The sequence below is a fragment of the Coloeus monedula genome, assembly GCF_965178545.1.
Source record: "Coloeus monedula genome assembly, chromosome: 30".
Lineage (NCBI taxonomy): Eukaryota > Metazoa > Chordata > Aves > Passeriformes > Corvidae > Coloeus > Coloeus monedula.
This window is the reverse complement of record NC_138810.1, coordinates 3111063-3124628: the sequence shown is the minus strand read 5'-3', so window position 1 is coordinate 3124628 and position 13566 is coordinate 3111063. Positions and strand designations below refer to the sequence as shown.

Sequence of the window (13566 nt, the reverse complement as noted above, 5' to 3'; positions counted from 1 at the left end):
CCGGGGGTTGGAGACAGGAGTGAGTCCGGCTGCGCTCTGGGGCCATCCTGGAGAGGATAAAAATGGGATAAATGGTGCCAGGGAAAGGGCTTTGGCATCTCAGTGCACACAAATGGGTTTTTTTTCCTTCTGAGTCGGATGGTGGGTGTTTGGGTGTGCTGGTGTGAAGCACCCACAGACCCAGCTTGCCCCTGATGCTGCTGGTGCTCCGTGTGCTCCCTGCAGGGAGATGGACCAGCAGGATTCTGCCCCACGTTCACATGGATCATTCCACAGGTTCTCAATAAAGAAATGAACCTCACATCTTACAAGATCTCTGTCATGAGCAGCAGTGAGACCCAGGGCTGTGCTGAGGGTCGGTGCAGCACCAGGGTGGGTGGGTGACCTGTGTCTGCTGGGCTGGGGGACTCTGCCACCACGTTCTGCTGCTGTTTGCCTCTCAGTCTCTCTTTGCAGGTGAGGTCTTTGCAACAGTGGGATTTGCTGTGGTTATTTGGGAAGGAGGCCCAGGCTGTGCCAGCGCTGTGCTGTGACTTGGGGCTGGTGCTCCGGGTCGTGGCGTGGGCTCAGCTGCCACATCTGCTCCTCAGGTCTGGTCCTGGGGGACTTAGGACCTCAGATCCCTTAGAAAGGAATGACAGTGCTGTGGAAGAGGAGAGCGGGGCTTGGGTGGGAGGTTTGGCTTCTGCCCTGTCTGAGGTCTCTGGTGGAATGGATGTTTGGAGCAGAATTATCCCTGGTGCCCTGGTGGGTGAGGTCCATGGTGTACAGGTGTGTTGTAGCCTAATGGGAGCTTCCTAAAAGAGATTCATCAAAAAAAAAAAAAAAGGCAGAAAATGCTATGTTTTACCCTGGAAGTTGTTTGTCTATTTTGTACAATTCCTGCTTTGATTTTCTTGCATTAACTCTCTCTCTCTCTCTTTTTTTCTCTGCAGACCTTTGTAGTACTAAACAGAGGGAAAACACTCTTCCGATTTAGTGCCACACCTGCCTTGTACATTTTAAGTCCTTTTAATCTGTTTAGAAGAATAGCTATTAAAATTTTGATACATTCATATCCTTTTCATGACTGAGTTACCTTTACCTTTGTGTATTCATTGAAAATCTCTTACCTGTTGTCTTGTGCTCAGTCCACGTGTATGAATGCCAGTCCTGCACCTGCAGGTGTGGGTTGGCCTCAGAACATACACAAACTCCTGGTTTTACTGGATGAAAAAGCAGTTCTTTAGCCACATCCAGTGAAGGGAACTTCTCCTTTATTTTCCCTGTACTTCCCTCAGTGCACACACGTGGACGAGTTTTGGAACGGATGTGACTTGAGGCTGTGCTTCATGTGAAGGAGAGCTAGGCTTTAAGAGCTACTGAAATGGTTCAATTCAATTAAAATATAATTAAATACTAAAATATTATCTGGAAATAAATAGAGTTATTTGGAGAACAAGCCACAGCCACCTTGTCTGTAATTACACACTGACTAATTTCTTGCTCTTTTGGCATCTCTAAAGCATCCTTCTAATGGCAGAGCTCTTCCAAAATGTCCCATTGCAGGGCCCAGGGAGCTTTGGAAGCATCATCTGATGGTGTTATTAGGAGAAAAATAGTGTATTCTATTGTCTGAGCTGCTTCACCCTGTTTATTTATTTATTTTTAGAAAATGGCTCTAAAATGGAAACACATTCACATGCTTTAGAGGCTTCTGTAATCCCCTGTCCTGTATCTCACATGGAGGAAAAGCTTTTCCATCTTTCCAAAGTTGGCTTTGTGTTATTTCTCGTGGCCTCTCCTCCCCCTGCATGTGCTGGGTGAGGGATGTAGGTCTGTCAGGCTGAGCTGCTGAAGGCTCTTGGGTCTTGGTCCAAGGTCTGTTTGAGTCTCCTGAAATGATTTTGGAAGTCAAACAGCTGGATTTCAGCACTCTGCTAGTAATTCAGTGGCTAAAATACACTCAAACTTCTAATTTGGACATTGTGCTGCTCCCCAGATCAGTCACTTGTAAGACTCAGAGGGAGCAGAGATGTCTGGAAAGATTCCTGTGATTTTTCTCCAAGCTAAATCCTGGTGTCTGTGGATTTCAGCACTGCTTTCCCATGGGCTGCAATAGCAGACAAGATATTTTGATGTTACTGAATAGCCAGGGACACATTTTCATTTAGGCCTCTGAACTGAATTGCTGAGACATACCAGAAAATACAGCATTGATTTGTAGAAAACGAATTTTAGAAGTATGTTATAAAATATAAAATACATAAATTAAAATATAAAATACAGAATTTATTGAATGGTGCCATAAAATGCTATTTATGTAGTCATATATGTTACATAGCATATAATATGTTACGTAGTGTATAAATAGTATCTATAATACAGCATATTAAAAATATATAGTCTATAAATCTTGTAGCTAATACATATATTTAGATGTATTTTTAGTTTATATAGCATAGAGGTGTATGTAATACAGTCCATTAAAAATATATCCATGTATATTTATATAAACAGCCTTATTTCCCATGACTGGTGGAAGCATCTCAGCCCTTATTTGTAGCCCACAGAGAAAAGCCTGGAAATGGTTGAATTTTCCTGCAGTCAGTGATCTTTGGGGACCTTAAGGGAATGTAAAGAGTCACCACGTGTCCCTTTGCTCCTTGACTTTGTCTCACAGTATTTAGCATGATCATTATGTGCACTATTTTGACCAACTGTGTATTCATGACTTTTAGTAACCCACCCGAATGGTCAAAGAATGTGGAGTAAGTACGAATTGTTGTGTTTAAGTACCAAATGTTGTGTTTGTAAGAACCTCCCAGCACGCTTTGTTCCCTTGAGGACCCTGTTCCTCCCTGTGGATTTTTTGCATGAACACTTTTGACTTTTGGAGCCGTTTATTTAGACAAAAGTGACTGCGATTCTCCTTTTTTTCACGACTAAAAGGGCGTTTCCTCGTGACAGGTACACATTCACCGGGATTTATACGTTTGAATCACTCGTGAAAATCATTGCAAGAGGTTTCTGTATAGATGGGTTCACCTTCCTGCGGGATCCCTGGAACTGGCTGGATTTCAGCGTGATCATGATGGCGTAAGTTGTGTTATTCCAGGGATTTGTGTGAATGGGAGGGGACGGGGCCTTAGGAGGAGGGTGTGTTTGGAAGGAAAAAGAAGATCAAGGAAAACTTAAATCACCCCCACCCCCCCTCCCCCCAAGGTTTCTGTCTTGATTTTTCCAAGGAAAGCTTTAGCCTGATGGGATTTCAGCTCTAAACTGCAGCAGCACAGAGTTAATGGAGCTGCTGCTGCTGCAAAAAAAAAGGATTTTCTGAAAGTTGTCTTGATTAGTGCAAGATTTTAGGTGGTTCACGTGCCAGAGGGGCAGATCAGCACAGGAACCAAATATCTTTAAATTCCAGTCTCTACCACTCCTTCCCCCTTGGGCTGTGGCTGGAGGTTGGACTGTGATTAAGCCATTAATAACCTGTTAATAACCTGTTAATAAGCGGTGGTTATTAACCCGTTTCCCATGAAGCTGCAGTGTCAGGAAGGAGACACTTGATTTTCCTTCTCATTCTTTTCTTTTGTGTTGGGTTGGGATGATATTGAGGATCATGGGCATGTCTGAGTCACATCAGGAGATACACCCTGAATTCCTGGGTTTTTCCATATTGCCCTGAGCTGATCCTGGCTCAGCCTTAGTCCCGCTGATGGAAACCAGGTCTTTGTCACTGGTACTCCAAGCTGCTGGTGGAAGAAATATTTTTGCCCTTTTACACTTATTTTTGGAGTATTGCATGTGGCAGGGTTGGGCTCCCATATTTACCGGTGTCTGATGGAACAGGGATCACAGAGGAAGGCTCAGGAGCTGGATTTCCAAGGGTTCAGAGCACTCAAAGTCAAATGCTTTAATCATATTTCGCTGGATTCTGCACCCAAGTTTGTTGAGTTTCCTGAGTTTTTGCTCTTTGGCTACTCTACCTTTTAGTTGTTTACTTAAATTATATGCAAAGAGTTGGGCATTGTCCATGAAAAGCCAATAACCAGCAGCTCCCCAACACTTCAGTTTTACTTCAGAGCCGTTGGGGATCTGCTCTGCCCAGTGTGAGTACCCAGTGTGAGCACCCAGTGTGGGTGCACACAGACTGAATCCGACCTGGGAACTGGCAATTCCTTTATTTCTCCAGAAGTTACCAAATATCATCCCACCATCTTTAAAGGGCCCAGGGTATTGCTCTGCAAGGAATGTCCTAAATCCCTCACTGGTCTCTGTAACCCTCTCCTTTCCAGAGGCCAGGCTTTGCCTGTAGGCTCTGGTACAATCCTTTTTGTGTCAAGGGCATTATTTAAACCCCACTAAGAGGGCCTGAGTTTTTTAAAGCCCTTGAGGCCTTTCTGCACCAGGAAAAATCTTGAATATTGAGCATTTTTTTGATTTTTCATGCCAGGTTTCTCCCCATGCAGCGCAGAGGAAATGTTCTCTAAGCTGGGGTAAAATTTAACCCTGTTACTTTGCACTAAGCCTCTTCTCCCCTGTGTATCTTGAGTTTATCTGCTTGTAAAAAGGGGAGAATCGAACCTTCCTGTACCTCTCAAGCAGACACTGAAGCATAAAGGATTAAAAATGGAGGATGCTAATTGAAATGAAGGATGCTAATTAAATTGAAGGATGTTAATCAAAGCAGAAGATGATTATGTTTTCTTAAAAACATGAAGTGAAGCGAATATACCTGAAACTGCTGATCTGAGGTGGTCGTACAATCACAGAATCATGGAATGGGTTGGATTGGGAGGGACCTTAAAGCTCATCCAGTTCCACCCCCTGCCGTGGGCAGGGACACCTCCCACTAGCCCAGGTTGCTCAGGGTGATGTCACCAAATCTCCTCAAATATTTGGCACTTTCACAATTGCCTTCTTCTGTAGAGATGGCAAAGTTTCGAGTTCTCTACAGGACTGTGTGGAGTTTGGGGCACCACAACATGAAAAACATCTAAAGCTGCTGGAGAGGGTCCGGAGCAGGGACAAGGGGATAGGGAAGGGTCTGGAGGAGTGGCTGAGGGCTCTGGGTCTGTTCAGCTGGAGAAGAGACTGAGGGGACTCATTGGGGGCTGCAGCTTCATCCTGAGGGGCAGCTCCAATCTCTGCTCCCTGTGACCAGTGGCAGGACACGAGGGAACAGCTGGAGCTGGGCCAGGGCAGGGTTAGGTGGGATGTCAGGAAAAGGTTCTTCCCCCCAGAGGGTGCTGGGCACTGCCCAGGCTCCCCAAGGAATGGGCACGGCCCCGAGGCTGCCAGAGCTCCAGGAGCGTTGGGACAGCGCTGCCAGGGATGCCCAGGGTGGGGTTGTTGGGGTGTCTGTGCAGGGCCAGGGGTGGGACTGGATGATCCCTGGGGGTCCCTTCCCACTCAGGACATTCCATGATTCTAGGTGAGGATGGGTATCCAGCCGTGTACCTGGGCAAGCTGGCTGGGGAGTGGAGAGACTTAAACTGTGTTTTTCCTCTGCAACTTTGTCTCTCTCTCTCTTTTCAATGCCAATTCTGAAGCGTTTTAAATCACAAGCTGTTTCCTACAGGCAGACGATTTATGCAAAGGAAGGTGACCCCAACGGTGCCATTAACTCTGGTTTAATTCTGCAGGTATATAACAGAGTTTGTAAACCTAGGCAATGTTTCAGCTCTGCGCACTTTCAGGGTTCTGAGAGCTTTGAAAACTATTTCTGTAATTCCAGGTAAGGCGGCCCCGGTTGGTGTTTAGCTGTCGGGTGCAGGCCCCTGTGAGTGATGTATTGCTTTGTCTGTAGTTGTTGTTTTATTTTGGTGTGTGTATTGTCATGGTGTTTTTTGTGTGTGACCTCCCTCATTGCAGATATGTCACAGAGTTTGTGGACCTTGGGAATGTCTCAGCATTGAGAACTTTCAGAGTTCTCCGAGCTTTGAAAACTATCTCTGTAATTCCAGGTGAGAACCATTCAGCATTAAAGGCTGGGCTTGCGTGCGTCTCCTCTCTGTATTTCCCCTCCCCTCCTGCACTGCTCATTCCTCAGAAATGGCACTGGGATTTTTTGGATGGGATTTGCAGTCTGTGTAGCAAAGCAGTTTGAAATCAAGGCTCCCAAGCCATCAAACTGTGGGATGAACAGGCTCATCTTGTTCCACCTCCTGCCACGGGCAGGGACACCTTCCACTAGACCAGTTTAATCACAGCTCTGTCCAGCTTGGCCTGGAACACTTCCTGATCCTGAATTCTTGTACAGAAAAGCTTCATGCGCATGGTTTCTCAAAAGTGCCCCTAATTCTAAGGTCGAGCTCCAGGCTCAGGTCTTACAGGCACTCAGACATCTCCAGCATTCTGGTTTCCAGGTGCTCAGCCTCTTTCAAGGACAGCACCCGAAATAACTCCTCGATGAGTTTTGGTCTCAGTTCCTTGCTGCTTTGTTCCCTCACGCATTCACTGACACTGGAGTGGTGGTTCTGCTCTCTCAGGCTGCCAGGGACCAGCCTATGGAACTATAGGGCACATCCCTTTTGTCCCATCCCAGACTGCCAACCCCATCAGCTGTACCTGCCTGTTGTGCATGATGATGATGATGATGATGGTGATGCTCTTACGTGGCACCTGCTTTCCTTGCACCCAGTGAGAACATGCTGGAGTGATGTTCCTACTGAGCCTTCCTTCGTGTTTGGTGGTATCTAAGGGCAAAAGACCTTTGGTAATTGCTGTTAGCAGTGTCCTGGGCGGGTCTGAAGGGTGGCTGTGATTCTCTCGGCCCGCTCCAGAGAGTAACCGGCTTGCTCAGAGAGAAGCATCGATCTTGAAACCAGTTTTGCCTGTGGTTTGCTTTCTTAACTGTAGCAAAGTGGGAGATGATGCAGCTTTAAGGAGCTGGTTCCTGGCTGTGTGAGAGCATGCCTTGTGTTCCCATGGACAGGAGCAGAACAGCTCGGTTTTGGGTCATTCTCTCCATACAATTCAAAACCGATGGAGTTTGATTTCAAATGGCAGCAGAGGGGTTGGGGCTGAGCCCTGCTAAGTCCAGCACATTTTTGTGTCATTTTTATTAGAGGGACAATTCGCTGCATATTTTGGTTGAATAAAAGCGATGATTTGCCACACACAGCCAAGGGGATCCTGTTTGGGTGTTGGGGGCACTGAACATACCTGAAATGCCAAAATTTTGGGGGTTTGTGTCCATTTCTGGGGGAGGATTGTCCAGGTGTGTTTCTGCAGCGTGTGGGTGCAGCACAAGGCTTGCCCCCCCTCCATTTTGTGACAGGAGGAGGAATGTAAAGCATTTGAGTAATTGGCCTTTTGGGTTATTTAATCTGAAAGCATCTTTATGGGTTTTACCGCTATCATTTCACAGGGAAAAGGTGATTTTTAGAATACACTGAATATTAAAATCTAAAGGGGTTCCCCTTCTGCTTCAGCACATGGAACGGGAATTTTAACTCTGTGCTGAGCTACTGAGAAGCTCATTTTAGTGTTTCGAGTGCCATCTACATCTTCTGCCAATAATTGGAACGAAGGTGTGTTTGAGACGGGATAAAAATGGGAAATATTACCAGAATTTGCCATGCCATGGACAAAATTCCATGGTCTCTATGGATCTGTGTGACAGGAGCAAACTGTGACACCTCTGAGCGAAACCACCAGAATATCCCTTTGGTCTTGGTGGAAAAACTGTACGAAACCGTGATGGTCTCAAGAGATTTTCTATATTGGCACTTGAGTTCCTATATTTTAATTGCCTGGTGCCATGTGGGGACACACCTGGGTCGCACCCGCATTCCACAGGATCCAGGGAAACTCGGATCCGCGGAGCACGGGGTGGTCACTGCAGCTGGAAGTTGTTGGAGTTGTGTTTGTTGAAGTGTTCCCAGTCTGTGCCTGGACTGGCATCTCTCCTGCTGCTTCCAAACCCCCTTTCTCCTTACCCACCTGTGAGGGAGCAGCACCCAGAGCAGGAACCCAAGCGCTGACGTCCGTGGGTGCATGTGCAGGGCAGAGCCGTGGGATGAGCATGGCAAGAGGTGCTGGGGGTGATGTGTCTGCCAGAACAGCACAAACCTGCTCTGGTTTGGAGCAGGGCTTTGGCATCCATGAAAAGTTTGGACAATGGAAGTAAATGACACTTCAAAGTAGAATTCCTTTGTAAGGAATGTATCTGCAACCGTTTGTTTTTGAACCTTTATGTTCCTGGTACGGGTCTAACCTCTGTTGGTCTACAAGGGTTTCACAGAAGGAGGAGGTTGGAAGGGACCTGGTTTCTGGTCCAAGATTTATTGCAAAATGTTCATGTGGTCTCAGCTGGAACCTTGGATCTGACTGGCCCCAAATCCAGCTGTGATTCGTTATTTTTTTGCTCATTCCTCCCTTCGCTGCTCATTTATAAACCACAGAATCATCCTACTTAACACCAGAAAGGCTGATTAAAGGGGCCTAATTGGGTACTGTTTCTGCATCCAAAATTCTAGCTAGTTTAGACCTGTCGCCTAAAAATTAATGCTGAGTTCTCCCAAGTCACGAGTTCTGCCTCTCACGGACCAGACTGGTGTGGGAAACCAGCAGGATTCTGGCTTATGCCTGAGCTTACTTTTGGTGCTGAGCCTGCTAATGATCCCAGTGGCCTCAGTAAATCCCAGAGCACCAATGCTCAGGGTGAAATCCTGCCCTGGCTGTGACCAAACCACCACTGAAGAGGAAGATTCTGCTCCTGCAAGGGAAGGGAAGTGCTGAGACAGTTTAGTTGAGCAGGAGAAACCCAAGATGTGGAGAGCTAAAGGTATTTGATCTCTGTAAGTTGTTGTAGCCCGTGCCAGTGAGCTCAGCTCAAACACGGCTGAACGTGTCCACGAGGGGTTTTGTGGCAGCATATCCCAGTCTGATCCCCATTTGGCAAACCCTGTGTGTGGGGGGAAGTGATTCCCCGCGTTCCACAGCCTTGCTGCGAGGCTCAGGCATTCTCAGGGACAGACGTTGGGGTTTTGGTTTGTTCTGACTGTTCCTCGCTCGCCGCTGAGCTGGTTCCTCCCTGCCAGTGTTGTACTGGCTGGAAAAGCTGACCACACACAGGAACCTTCACTATTTATAGCCACAGCCTTTCCCACCGAAGAGTCCTTCTGAGGTACTGTATTCATTTGGATTTTCAGTGTGGTTTCCTTCTACAGGAGTGATTTCTAGTCTTGTTTCCTTCTCCACAGGCTTGAAGACCATCGTGGGTGCCCTCATCCAGTCTGTGAAGAAGCTGTCGGATGTGATGATCCTGACAGTTTTCTGTCTCAGTGTCTTTGCCCTCATTGGGCTCCAGCTGTTCATGGGCAATTTAAGGAACAAGTGTGTGATTTGGCCAATTAATGTGAACGAGACCCTCCTGGACAATGGCTCCAGGGGCTTCGACTGGGAGGAATACACCAACAATATGTGTAGGTATTTCTACAGTGAGGCTCCCTAAAACCTCCTGATTTGGCTCGATGCAGCTGCCCAGGAGTTCCAACATGGCTCATGCTGGGGTGTGTCTGGTTTTCACAGTAAAAACCCCTTGTGCAGAAGTTTGTCAGGTGGTTTTTTTTTTAATCTGGCCTTGTTGAGACGTTCCTAGTTGAGTTCATCCTTTAGAAGGGTTTGGATGTGCTCTTTTAGCTAAATAACTTGTCCAAAATATATTTTTACTGATGAATTTCTTAGCAGTGGATTTGGGAGGGCTCTTAAGTGAAGGTTTTAATAGTGTTACAGTCTATTAAATCCTCTAACTCCGTTTGTGTGTGAATGCAATCTCTTCCTTTTCATCTTCAGCAAACTTTTACATCATTCCTGGCTCCACCGACCCTTTGCTCTGTGGTAACAGCTCGGATGCAGGGTGAGTGTTGAGCTTCATTAGCAATCAGTTATCACTGATGTTGGCTAAAGCTGGCAAAACCTTTGGAATACTCCCTGTCGCTTCCTCTGTTGGTTCTGGTGCTATTTCACCAGGTTTCAAATTTCTTAATCTAATTACGAATCCGTTGCTAATGCAATGTAAGTGCCATTTTCCCTGTCAGGAGGCACGTCTGGCTACCACTGCTTACCAGTGGCATTATTTCCCTCTGAATCCAGTCTTAAGGATCGTCAGAGAAGGGTGCATGGAGGCTCAGAAATGGGAACTTGCCGTGTGCTGTTGGTTTTCCTCTTGGCTCTGAAGACACTTCTGGCCAAAGCTCCTGCTTTGGGCTCCCGTCGGGGGCAAAGCTGCTCGTTGCAGCACCTCGTTTCTGTAGGACGAGGATAACAGGGCTTTCCCGAAATCCTGCCTCTCAGTCTCCTTGTCTGCTGTCCTTCCTTGCCTTGCTGTTTGTTGGGAGAGCTGTGGCAGTGAGCACGGAGAGCCCTGACCTGCCTGTTATCCCTCCCCAGCCAATGTCCAGAGGGATACACGTGCATGAAGGCAGGACGGAACCCCAACTACGGGTACACGAGCTTTGACACCTTCAGCTGGGCTTTTCTGGCTTTATTTCGCCTTATGACTCAGGACTTTTGGGAAAACTTGTATCAATTAGTAAGTAAACACTTTGCTTTGGTGTCATACGTGGTGAGAATTTGGGGATAAAACAGGAAAGGGAAATGTGAGAAGCTTTGTTTTCTTCCTTCTCTCTAAAAGAGTGAGTGCAAGTAAAGCTGCACAGTGAGATTTTTCGGGGGGGAGGAAGGGGACATTACCTGTCAGCAGGTGTTGGGCTTCAAGTCCAGAAGGGAAGGTGGGTCCAGCTGAGCTGTGAATTAATTCGGGAGGCACCTTAGCACTGGCTGCAGGAGGCTGTGGATGTTCAGCCCTGCTCACAGAGGGTGCTCAGGCTCGTTGGAGGGCAGAGTTTTCTCGTGACCTGAGGGTGCTTTGGGGACCTTGCTGAAACAGCTTTTCCTTGATTTGGTTTGTTTTAAGGGACTCTGAGCGTTGGGTTTCACACTGTGCCTCTGAATCCTTTCCAGTGTGTATCCCTTGGATGTTCCCTTAGGGGAGGAAGGTGGATGTCACCTTTTGTGTTCATGGCCAAGGAATGTGCAGTGTCTCAGCGCTCTGCAGGGAAAATGCTGAGCTGGGAAAGATTCAGCACTGCTGGATTTTCTTAGAAACATTCAGGTCAAGAAACTTGGGATTGGCCCATGCGTCGCGTGTCAGGGAAGCCCGAAATTGCTTCCCTTTCCCTTTTCTAATCCCTCTGCCATTCTATTCCACTTCCAGACTTTACGAGCGGCAGGAAAAACCTACATGATCTTCTTTGTGCTGGTGATCTTTGTGGGATCGTTCTACCTGGTGAACCTGATTTTGGCTGTGGTGGCCATGGCCTACGAGGAGCAGAACCAGGCGACACTGGAGGAGGCAGAGCAGAAGGAGGCAGAATTCAAGGCCATGCTGGAACAATTGAAAAAGCAACAGGAAGAAGCACAGGTGAGAAAAAAGGGAATTCCTTCCTGTAAGGGTGGTGAGGCCCTGAGGCTGCCCAGAGAAGCTGATTTTGCTACCTGCACAAGTAGACTATAAAAATCTTAACAAATTCTGACTGCAAGTTTCTTCCAAGGAGAGAATAAACATCTCAGTCCTGCCCCAAAGTCTTTTACTCAGGTGCTTTAAGGCAAACTCTTTCTTAAAGCAGAAAATGGAGCATTAATCGTGGAAAGATGTGATTTATTTTTCCTTCCCTTTCCTGCACCCTCAGGCTGCTGCCATGGTCACCTCAGCCGGGACGGTCTCTGAAGATGCTGTGGAAGATGATGGTGGGGGGAGGATGTCTCGGAGCTCCTCGGAGATTTCCAAACTCAGTTCCAAGAGTGCCAAGGAGCGTCGAAACAGGAGGAAAAAGCGGAAGGACAAGGAGCTGTCGGAAGGAGATGAGAAGTGTGACAATGAGAAGGTGTTCAAGTCGGAATCTGAGGATGGCATGAGGAGGAAAGTGTTCAGGCTACCGGATAACAGGCTGGGAAGGAAATTTTCCATCATGAACCAGGTACTTTTCTGTTCCTTCACTAATGTTTGTGGTTGCTTGAGGTCAGGATGATATTCTGCTTTAGATTCCTATTGGCACCTCGAGGGATCTGCCTGCTGTCCTAAACTGTGTTGTGTCAGGAGAACGCTTAGGGCCCAAGTTTATGACTCTCACACACACATTCCTGGCAGGAATTGTTCCTGAGGAATCCAACCAGGTAACTCCTCCACTGAGACAGCTCATCCAGCCAGGAGTGAGCAGCTCTCACAGTGCAGCCAACGAGTGAGGGGTGATGGTCTGTGCAGACCTGCAGAGGGAGGGAAACAGATGGAGAGAGACTGTTTACAAGGGCCTGGAGTGCCAGGGTGAGGGGGAATGGCTTCCCAGTGCAGAGGACAGGGTCAACTGGGATACTGGGAAGAAATTCCTCCCTCTGAGGGTGGGGAGGCCCTGGCACAGGTCACCCAGAGAAGCTGAAGCTGCTCCATTCCTGGCAGTGTCCAAGGCCAGGCTGGATGGGGCTCGGAGCAACCTGGAATAGTGGTTCCACCCCTCAATGGCAGGGGGTGGAACGGGACAACCTTCAAGGTCCCTCCCAACCCAAACCATTCCGCGATTCTCCAAAACCACGCCAGCAGCTCTTTGTGTCCATCCTTCTCACTCCATTCCTTCCCTTCTCCCCCAGTCTCTCCTCAGCATCCCAGGCTCCCCTTTCCTCTCCCGCCACAACAGCAAGAGCAGCATCTTCAGCTACAAGGGCCGGTTCCGCGACCCGGGCTCGGAGAACGAGTTCGCCGACGACGAGCACAGCACGGTGGAGGAGAGCGAGGGCAGGAGGGACTCGCTCTTCATCCCCATCCGCGGTCGCGACCGGCGGAGCAGCTACAGCGGCTACAGCGGCTACAGCCAGGGCAGCCGCTCCTCGCGCATCTTCCCCAACCTGCGGCGCAGCGTGAAGAGGAACAGCACCGTGGATTGCAACGGCGTCGTGTCCCTCATCGGCGGGCCCCCCTCCAGCATGCCCGGGGGCCGCATCCTGCCTGAGGTAGCTGCTGAGCACAGTGTGAGGAGGCTTCCTCCTCTTCATCATCCTCCTCCTCTTCATCATCCTCCTCCTTTCCAAGCAGAGCGGAATCCCGGCGGGATGGGTCAGTCGGTCTGAGCGCCGGCCGTGCCGTCTGTGCTGACAAACAGCCTAAGCTTCCAGTGCCCGTTTCCTTGCTTCCCTAACTCAACAACCCACCTCCCTCCCCTCCAGCTTGCTGGGAAAAAAAGGCTTGGAATTGAGTCCTTAATTAAAGGGCTATTAATAGTAGGAACCTTGGTGTGTGTTGGGGCGATTCATACAGAACTATTTAAAGCTGGGAATGGGAAAACCAACCCGATTTTTAAAGGTAGTTGTGAATGTTCTCCACAATAAGATAAAATATTTAAGGATTAAAGGGAAATACAAACAATCTTTTTTCACTCTCACTAAATTCAAGGGGCAGCTGTTAGTAAAATAATGAGTTTGTAAAATGTTCTTTTTTAATTGTTGAATTCTCCTTGACTGTGGCTTTTTGCAGTTAGTTGAATGAATTGGTATTGAGAAACCTTTTAGTGGATCAGCATTTCAGAG

General features: G+C 47.9%; 1 protein-coding gene across 4 annotated transcripts in view; it reads left to right on the top strand.

Annotated features, from left to right (window-relative positions):
* The window catches only part of SCN8A (sodium voltage-gated channel alpha subunit 8), a 53420-nt gene that overhangs the window by 16814 nt on the left and 23040 nt on the right, over positions 1 to 13566 (top strand). Inside the window, exons 3-13 of one of the 4 annotated variants that reach the window (XM_082299024.1) lie at positions 936 to 1055; positions 2662 to 2750; positions 2950 to 3078; positions 5628 to 5719; positions 5868 to 5948; positions 9192 to 9413; positions 9784 to 9847; positions 10381 to 10522; positions 11207 to 11413; positions 11682 to 11969; positions 12634 to 12993. In XM_082299024.1, coding sequence (XP_082155150.1) covers positions 936 to 1055; positions 2662 to 2750; positions 2950 to 3078; positions 5628 to 5719; positions 5868 to 5948; positions 9192 to 9413; positions 9784 to 9847; positions 10381 to 10522; positions 11207 to 11413; positions 11682 to 11969; positions 12634 to 12993 — 1794 coding nt within the window. Of the gene's footprint in view, positions 1 to 935; positions 1056 to 2661; positions 2751 to 2949; positions 3079 to 5627; positions 5720 to 5856; positions 5949 to 9191; positions 9414 to 9783; positions 9848 to 10380; positions 10523 to 11206; positions 11414 to 11681; positions 11970 to 12633; positions 12994 to 13566 lie in introns of all 4 variants that reach the window. The other 3 variants (XM_082299025.1, XM_082299026.1, XM_082299027.1) reach the window with 3 other exon arrangements.